This window comes from Wolffia australiana, chromosome 3 (genome assembly GCF_029677425.1).
Source record: "Wolffia australiana isolate 7733 chromosome 3, ASM2967742v1".
Classification (NCBI taxonomy): domain Eukaryota; kingdom Viridiplantae; phylum Streptophyta; class Magnoliopsida; order Alismatales; family Araceae; genus Wolffia; species Wolffia australiana.
The window spans coordinates 14,394,762-14,404,105 of record NC_135837.1 but is presented as its reverse complement, the minus strand read 5'-3'; the positions used below and the strand labels follow the sequence as shown (position 1 = coordinate 14,404,105).

At 39.3% G+C, this 9,344-nt stretch overlaps 1 protein-coding gene across 1 annotated transcript; it reads left to right on the top strand.

Annotated features, from left to right (window-relative positions):
* Positions 1-1,276: 1,276 nt before the first annotated feature.
* On the top strand, positions 1,277-5,223 carry TAF15 (TBP-associated factor 15). The gene is made up of 8 exons (XM_078572622.1): positions 1,277-1,363; positions 2,283-2,404; positions 2,526-2,875; positions 3,003-3,194; positions 3,804-3,887; positions 4,203-4,281; positions 4,351-4,477; positions 4,773-5,223. The coding sequence occupies exons 2-8, from the start codon at positions 2,285-2,287 to the stop codon at positions 5,000-5,002; spliced, it is 1,182 nt and encodes a 393-aa protein (XP_078428748.1). The 5' UTR covers positions 1,277-1,363; positions 2,283-2,284; the 3' UTR covers positions 5,003-5,223.
* Positions 5,224-9,344: the final 4,121 nt, after the last annotated feature.

The following is a 9,344-nucleotide window of genomic DNA, read 5'->3' as shown; positions in this document are numbered from 1 at the left end:
AAATCATGTGAATATTGAAATATTTCTAAATCTCGTAAACTTCCTTAATCTCATACGTGAATCTTGTACCATTAGCAAATTTTGAGTCAAGGTGAAGAAGAGCGGACGGGCAGGCTCAGTGGAGGGGGATTGTGGCATGTGGAGTGTGAATTGAATGATGTTCTGACATGGCGATGACATCAGATGTCCAGAGCAAAGTAACGCTAGATGAGGAGGATCAAAGATAACAAGGCAATGGTCAAGAATTGTCTGTTGGATGACTGGGCCTGACCATAGGTGATGAAGAATTGAAAGTAGTTCTGTACAAGATGAAGGTGGTGGAATTTCTGGGGCATTCAACAACAATTGTTCTTCAGAACAACAATGGGCCTTGCTCTCTTCTTGCCATTTGCAATGTCCTGTTGCTTTGGTATGTCACTGAATTAAGCTTGGATGATCTTGAGCTCTCCCAACAAAATTTGATGTTTCTTGTTGCTTAAACATTGGCAGATTCAAGTAGTAATGAAGAGGGAAGCAGACAAGAAGATGGAGGGGCATCTCAAAATCCTCAATCATATAGCCATTTAGGCTGGTATATATATATATATATATATATATATACAGTGAAGAAGCGACGGCGCGACGAGCGAAGAAAGAAAATTTACGGAACCGGGAAAGATGCGGAGATAAGAGTACGGGTTGTATTTCAGAACGAAACTTACTACAACTAGAACTCGCATCAGAAGAATCAAAAAGAGGATATATATATATATATATATATATATATATATATATATATATATATATATATATACAGAGAGAGAGATCAGATGATGGACAGAGTGACAAGCGGAGCCACCTCCCTAGGGGAAAAATTATGATAAGAAAAGCCTTGTCGAACCAAGTCCATTACATGGCTATTTATAGCCTCAAAATGAGACTGTTTCACTACCGATCATTTCGTTGCCGACCGCGGTCCTTTAGTCATAACAATGGATCTTCACTTCCTCTCTTGAACGAGGCGGCCCGTTGTCTCCTTAACATGTTGGATGCTATGAAATGACCAAATGGAGCCAAGGCGAGCTAGGAAACTACACCTAATTGAAACTTTTATTTTCCAAGATGGACTTTATAGATTACTTTTAAATAAATTATTCCTGTCACAAGAGATGAATGTCAAGTTATTTTTAATTTTGACTTCTCTACTTTGACTGTGATGTCGGACACGGGACGGGACGTGGACGGATTGGCGTTCCCCTTCTACCGGTCTTATAAGGGTTCTTGGCGGGCTCAAAAGGGCAGACTGTGGCCGAGAAAGTTGGAGAGACAGCGAGAAAGGATCGACATTGTTGCTGAGATCGGCCTACGAAATCGCCCTCGTCCGGTGAGGGGATCTGTTGTCTCTATTTCTACGATTTCGCCATTTAATCTTCTTCTTTTTTTTTGATTTTTTGCTGAAGAGGAGAACGATTAGGGTTTCGCTGATCCGGTTGAATTTGTTTATCTCGCTTTGTCGGCGTTGTTTTCCCGGTATTTGGTCTTCGGATGGGTTCTAAGGTGCAGTAAGATGTTGGATTATGCCTCCCGAGTGTAAATGTCTGAGAAATCGCCTTCTTGGCATCGGTTCTCTGTTGGATTATTTGTTCATGTGCACAACTTGATGCCCGCGATAGGATAATGGGTAGGGCGATGTAGGAAGAGCTGAGTTAAAGCAACGATGCATCTGGGAAGCTCTGATTATCTCCACTGTGAAGTTCTTCTTATTCTGATTATAATGAGGGTTGCGTCGCTATTTGTGCTCCCGATGTTCGTCGTATATTAAAGACGGGTGGTGATAGTTTCATTAGTCAAGGAACTGGGCTTTAATATTTTTCTCTTTTTGGATCTTTGTTTGTTCCCCGTTTGTATAGTACTTTGACTAGGGCAACTAAGAAAGAAAATTGATCCAGAAGAACCAAATAGGCCTGTAGTTTCAGGTACTTAATGTTGTTTTCAGTTGTTTGCTATCCGTATCTCTCAATGAAGAAATACCCCCTAATAGGACCCTTATTTCCATCGAAAATTTGAAGGTTATTTGCAGTCATAGGATTTTCACGGATCAATTAGTATCTTATTTAAAGGCTCTTTGATGATTCAGATTGGCTTTGTAAGATCCTTTTAATGTTTAGGGAATCTTTCTTCCTGTATTATTTTCTATTTGTTTCTTCTCTAGCAGCATTACGTTTCCTTTTGACAAAAAAAAAAGCATTGCGTTTCCTTCTCCAGAGAGCTTTTCTAAATATCACTAATTATCTATTATCCAGATATGGCGAGTTACTCAGGAAGAGGCGCGTCTTCTAATGGAACTGTTTATGTTTCTAATTTGCCGCCTGGGACAAGTGAAAGTATGCTGGCGGATTATTTTGGCACTATTGGATTGTTGAAGGTAGAAACTTTACAATGCCGGGAATGTCTCGGTGAATGTTCGTTCATCCTGTTATAGTAGGTCATTCTTTATTTAAGTATGTAATATTGAATATTTTCTCTTCATTTCTACCGTGGTACAGAAAGACAAGAGGACGGGTCAACCAAAAATTTGGATTTACAAGGATAAAATCACCAATGATCCGAAGGGTGATGCCACAGTCACCTACGAAGATCCGCATGCAGCATCAGCGGCTGTTGAGTGGTTTCATGACAAGGAATTCCATGGGAAAAATATTGAAGTTTGTATTGCCGATTCAAAGGGAAAAGACTCATTTGATCATCAAAATATTCAAGTTTCGGAGGCCGTCGGCTCGTTCGGTGGACAAGAAGAGAACCTGGATTTGAAGGGATGTAGTTTAGGAAGAGGCAGAGGGAGAGGAGAAGGAAAACCTTGGCAGCAAGATGGGGACTGGCCATGCCCAAATACAAGGTCTGTTGATGTGATATTGGTGAGCAGCCTTCTCTCTCTTTAAATTATTTAATATTTACAGATGTATGTAGTTATATTGTTTCTTGTTTTGTTCCTGAGTTTTTTTTTTCATTTTCTGTGCATCCAGCTGTGGAAATGTGAATTTTGCCTTCCGTGGTGTTTGCAATCGATGTGGGACGGCTCGGCCTGCTGGGCACGGAGGTAAAACTTCGGGAGCTGGTTTAGGAAGGGCTCAACCTGGCAGCGATGCTGGAGGACGCGGTAAAGGTGTCGGTGGGCCTACTGGCATTTTTGGCCCAAATGATTGGCCCTGCCCAATGTAAGCATTTTTTTTTGTTACTTTTAACACAAATTAATCCTCGTCGATTTGTCTGTCTTTTCAGTTGGTACAGATGTTAGCAACTAACTCTCTTCTAGTATGTTTCAATTCTTACTCTCACTGGAGTGGTGTCTGTGTTAGTTTGTCTAGTTGTCTATCGTTATTTTTCTATCTGGTTCTTGTTAGTCGGCCACCTGTGATAAGTGGCCCGTGCCCTTCTGTTCCCTCCATCTCTTTACTCTTTTTATTGTAAGTGCAGCTGATGTTTTAAGTGGCCCATGTCCTCCGTTCTTTTATATTATTGTAAATGGGCCCCGTCTCAGTAAGTGGCCCACTTCGCAGAACCTCTCTGGGCCACTTGTTTCTCACTTGAGAAATGAGCGAGCCCATATCGTGTCAGCAAGTGAAAAAAACTGGCTGAAACAAATAACATTGTTAATGTCGTTTTATGTTTTGGGTTTCTCGTCTAACCTTGATGGGAGAGTTGGGCCAGTAACTGGAGGTAGATGCTTAGCTTATCGATAGTCTGAAACTGCTATATTTGTATGCTTTTATTTTGGCCTGTAAATCATGCTATCAAACATTGAGTAATGTCCTTAATTCTTTCAGGTGTGGAAACATTAATTGGGCAAAGCGATTGAAATGCAACATTTGTAATACCAACAAGCCTGGTCAGAATGAAGGTGGTGTGAGGTAAATGATTTTCGCATGCTGTGCATTATTTGCTGTCTTTTTTTTAGAAGATCTTTTATTCGCATATTCCTTTTTGCTGTGCATTATTCCCTTTTGCCTCCTGAATTTCTGTTCCCTGCTGTAATTTTGTATGCTAGTTCTGGCCGATTCTTGCGACAACTTCAAATTATTTTGAGCATGTCATGTTTTTATTGTGTTGTGCATCATTTGTTGTATTTTTATGTATGGTCTGATTATCCAGTCAGCCTTTATTTTAACGCTGATTATCTAGTTTGATCAATATGCTTCTTCCATGGATTGTTTTTCCTGCTTAAGGGGAGGTCGAGGGGGAGGTTACAAAGAACTTGATGAAGAAGAAATTGAGGAAACTAGAAGGCGCAGACGAGAGGCAGAAGTGAGTTTCCAACATGACTGATACGTTGAAGTTCATGCTGGTTTTACATTTCTTTTGTATTTTCTCTAGGACGATGGCGAGATGTATGACGAGTTTGGGATTCTCAAGAAGAAGTTCCGAGCGAAGATGCAAGAGAGTGGTGGACCCTCTGCTCCTCCCCCTGGTACCGGTCGTGCTGGTTGGGAGGCAGATCTAGGTATGCTAGTTCATTTTTTAGACGTTAATCTTTGTTTCGTTTACTTGCTTATTATTTTGTAAAACCAATTTAGGCTTCAGAGAAAAATTTGCTGAATTCAGAGGAAGATGGAATATCTTACTGATTCTAATGAAGATAAATCAATTATAAACCCTATAGGTCTGAGTTAAATACCCCAATTAACCTGTAATTTCCCCTCAATCAATTTCCCCCCAAAAAAACCCTGTGTTAACTAATATTTTATCTTCTCAAGTGTTGTTCTACATGGGTTGTGATTTTGATTTGTGTGGAGTAGGTAAAGACGCCAGAGATAGAGAAAAAAACAAAGAGAGGGAGAGAGAATCCAGCAGGAGCCGTGACCGAGACGGGCATGGCCTTGATAGAGAGCGAGATCGGCCCAGGAGCCGGAGCAGAGAGAGAGAGAAGCCCAGAGATCGAGCCGGAGACCGAAACCGAGATCGAGAACGAGAATTTGACCGCCGAGACCATGGCAGAGATCACCGCGACCGTCATCGTGATCGGTGAGGCACTTATATGTTTTATCGTTAATCTATGTTTTCCATGTTTTTCTCTACTTGTCTTATGAATCCATGCTCGGGAGATGATCTCTCCGATACTCATGTATCTTTCTTCACCCTTGTTAACTTGAGAAAGATTGGAGTCCCAACAGTAGAATCTCTTTTTGGGAATTTTCTATGATTATGAAACCCAACATCTGATTCCTTTTTATGATCAGAATCGTGGGAGACCCAAATTCTTGGGATTTTTTAAAACCATTCGGTATTATTACTATGCCAAAGCCATGTTCTCCACTTGTAATGAGTGTGGAAATAACGATCACAGAACTTGCAATCGCCCTGAAATTTTATACTTGATACAATCGAGTTGGGTTATTAAAAATATCAACAAAAATTCCATACTTGTCTAATTGATATTAAATAAAAATATCCTGAAACAGGAATATCCATGACAGGTTTCGAGGTACCCTGTATTGTGTTAATTTAATGTTTACATTATCTATCTTACCATTTATAAATTAAGATGTCATCTGGAACAAAAGTGACCTAACACGTGAAGTGTAAAATGCGAAGAGTAACTTTAGCAGGGGGTTGTGAGAGGTTCAGCAGAAAACTACCAGCACATGAGGATGGACTTTAGATTTATTGAAGAAGATAGAGTACACGGTGTGCTTAGTTTTCTGCTAATATTTCATGAAGGGTCAAAGTTAGAGAGGGATCTGCAAGTGTTAACTTTACAAGGCCTTAGTGACAATGGAAGGAAGTTAAGTCAACCATAGATGTAGAAGATTTGGTGGAGTAAACTGGGTGACAGTTTAGATTTTATTTCTTTGATTTTATATCACCCATATTCATACGGCTAAGGGTTCGATGCGTAGACAATTGATTGAAACCCAATATGTAATTAGAGAATAACCTTAGTATATATAATAAGTTGACATTCCATGTCTTCTACCACCATATATCACAATGTAGCTATCTACTTTGTATTTGTATATGATCATTAAAATATGTGATTCGTACTAATCTTATACTTAACCAACATAGAAACCAACAAAATTTTTACAACCTTAACCGTATGAGTTTGTGCCTTTGCAGCTTTTAATCTGGTCCACAGTCTAGAAGTCTCCTATCCATCCGTTTGATCCATGTCTCAAAAATAAAGCTGTATTCTTCTGAGTTTTTTTTGGGAAAAAAACAGACTCTCAATGGACCTCATTCTTCGTTGCTGCCCCTAGGGGTGTTGGTATATATGCAAAAAGGTGAACAGTACATGCTGAATGAGGAACATCCTACAAATGAAATCAGGTGAGTGAAAGGAGTAAACTAGAGGGTGCCCTCAATGCAATGTGAGAATGGGAAGCAAGTAACATATATATAGCCCAAGGATGAAAGAGACAAACTAGGGCCATGGTTGAACTGGTAATCGCCCCAGTTCCGAATGTCACTGCCTATGACTCCGTGCTTCAGGGAGCATTAACTGCTCATGGTCTAAGAGCGGCCACTATCTAACAACTTGGGGCTGGGCGGAACTGGTGTAACACCCTGGTTCAGAACAGAACCAGACAATGTTCTGCTTAAAGATGATATGTGATGTTTGATCAAAGGAGGTACTCCATCCTTAGTGATGCCCGAGTAATATGCCACAATTGTAGTCACTCAATGGCAAGTGTGCATCGTCATGTCAATATGGTTTGCATGTTGAGATGATCAACACAGCGTTCCCCACATGCATCAGGAGGCAAGTCTGCCATGTCGAGAAAATAATGTCTATACATTAACATACCATATAACTAATGAGTGCATCGGTAATGAATCCTAATAAAGACACGCAATCATACACACTTAAAGTCATTTTTGGCCCTTTTATGTGTATTATCTTCAACTTTACACATATCTTCAATTCATGCAATAAATGGAGAAAGCGATAAAACAATGCATTTGAATGTAATTTTTACATATTTTACAAGTCCAAGTATTTAACAGTAAAAATGTGTTTAAAACATTCTTAGTATTAATGAGATTAATGCTCTCTCTATTTTTTCAATCTATGCGTTTGCAGGGAGGATATCAAAGCTGAAGAAAGAAGTAAAAGAAAGAAAGATAGAGAAAGAAATAACATATATAAAGAATAATTAAAAAAATTAGGTTAGCTGCTAGGCTGAGACAGGGCACAGCAGCCAAGTCAGCCACAGGTGAGCAAAGGCATGGACGCTCAAGCCCACCCGTCGCCGGCAAGCGGTGCGGCCGGCACAAGCTTGAGCACTTCGACAAGGAGCCCACATAGAAACTCACATAAGGCCCATTGGGAGGCCCCATAAGGCCCGCACAGAGGCCCGTGCACGTGCATGAGAGGGAAGACTTTATTTATTTCATTCCATAACATCAAGCAGGACTGATATAGTGTTACATATTTCAGAATACTCCGATATAGGACTGAATTCATCTTTTAAGTTTGAGCTCCGCACGGGCTGGGCCTGGAATTTTATAAGAAGGACAACGGGCCAATGAGCCGTGAAATGAATAGAATCTAGAAAAAAACATAACCAGGCTTTGGGCCAACCTGGCCAAAAGCCCTTGTAATATTGGGTCGTTTTAAGTAAACGGACATGGTCTCAGCTGTCTGATTTTTTTGAGGAAGATTGGACTGTGAGATTTATTTTGTTGTAATTAATCTGTCTTTCTACTTCCAGGGCTCTGATTGGCTGCGGCGGCTGATGGGGACAGAGGGACCTCCTCTACAGGCGAATCACGCATGTGGATGGTGACAGGGAAAGCTGATGAGGATGCTGACATGGCAAAATGGGTGCACCATATTAATCAAGGTCCACGGCTGTGATTTTATCGCAGCTGTTGGACAAGATATCACGGAGATCAGACAGCAGATTCCGGTGAGAAGGGGAGGACAGAGACCATCCTACAACCATTGGAGGCCCCCCTTGGCCAGAAAGCTCATACATTGCCAGAAAAGGCCCTCCAAAATCTTTAAAAGGGGTTTGCAAATTCTGTATCTTCCGATCCTGATGTCAAGCAACGGCGGAGGAACCTTTCAGTGGCTGTGGAAGCAAGAGGAGGGGTGTGACACTGCTCGAACAGCTCTTAGAGCTCAGGATGGCGCCATAGGAGGCTGAAGAAGACAAAGACCTGTGCCAGCACAAGAGAGAAGAAAGGGGGAAATCGCAAACCGTCATTAGAGGGCGGCAATCAGAGTTCCCACCCCCTGATCTTCGATTCAATGGCAGAATCGGTACTCCTCTTCACTTAATCTGGATGATAAACAGTTAATAACTTCATTAACTTTTGATATTTTGATTCCAGCTTAAAGGTCGATCGAGTTTTCATCGAGATTTGTTGCTGTGTTCTCTTTGAGGCATTTTATCAAATACCTACCTTCACCAAGGGATTTTCCCCGAATTTTCTAAGTTCTTACTGATTTCATCCAATAAATATATATATATATATTTAAAACTGTATCAAAACATATTTAATATATATATATATATATATATATGAAGTATTACATCTATCTAAGTGGTACTCTTTTCTTATAATCTTCCTACAAAGAATATAATATTATAAATATCCACTATTAATTAGTCTAATTAACCCTAGCTATCCTTTCTTATCATTTCTCTTAATATCTAGTTAAATAAATTCATATGAATTAGATAACACATATCCATCTATTTTTATTAATCTTCAGCCCTTAACATATATAATTAGTTCTCTAGCTCACTATTCTATACCTAGTTAAATAATCTCTCATTATCTATCAGAATTCCACTTCAATCCTTCACTCTTACTCTTACCTCTTATTATAATAACTATTTCTATTATTTAACTTCTTAAAAATAACTAATGATAAAATTACTTTTCACCATCTAATTAAGACTTAATATTCATTATTATTATACCTATCTCCTATCTAAGATACAACTTACTATTAAGTAAATAAATAACCACCTATCTTCTATCAATAGTCTCTTACTCTTGTATAAATCTCATTAACCTTCTCTATTTCTTCCACTGTCTACTTTAACATCATCCACAATTATTATATCCTTATTTATTTTTAATTATCTTTCTTCTCATTATCTCTAGCATCTATAAACATATATAAATAACATATTGTGTTCTCTCTTTCTCTAGTTCTCTCCCACATCATCCACCAGTCATTACTATTAAATATTATCTTAACTCTTTGATCCATTAGATTCTACCCCACCTACTGATTACTTATCTTCTACTATATTCACTATCTTCATTATTATTACTATCATTACCCTTAACTACTCAAATATTAAATACACCTCTAAAGGCCAGTCCCTGTGGAGAAGACCATGCTCCCA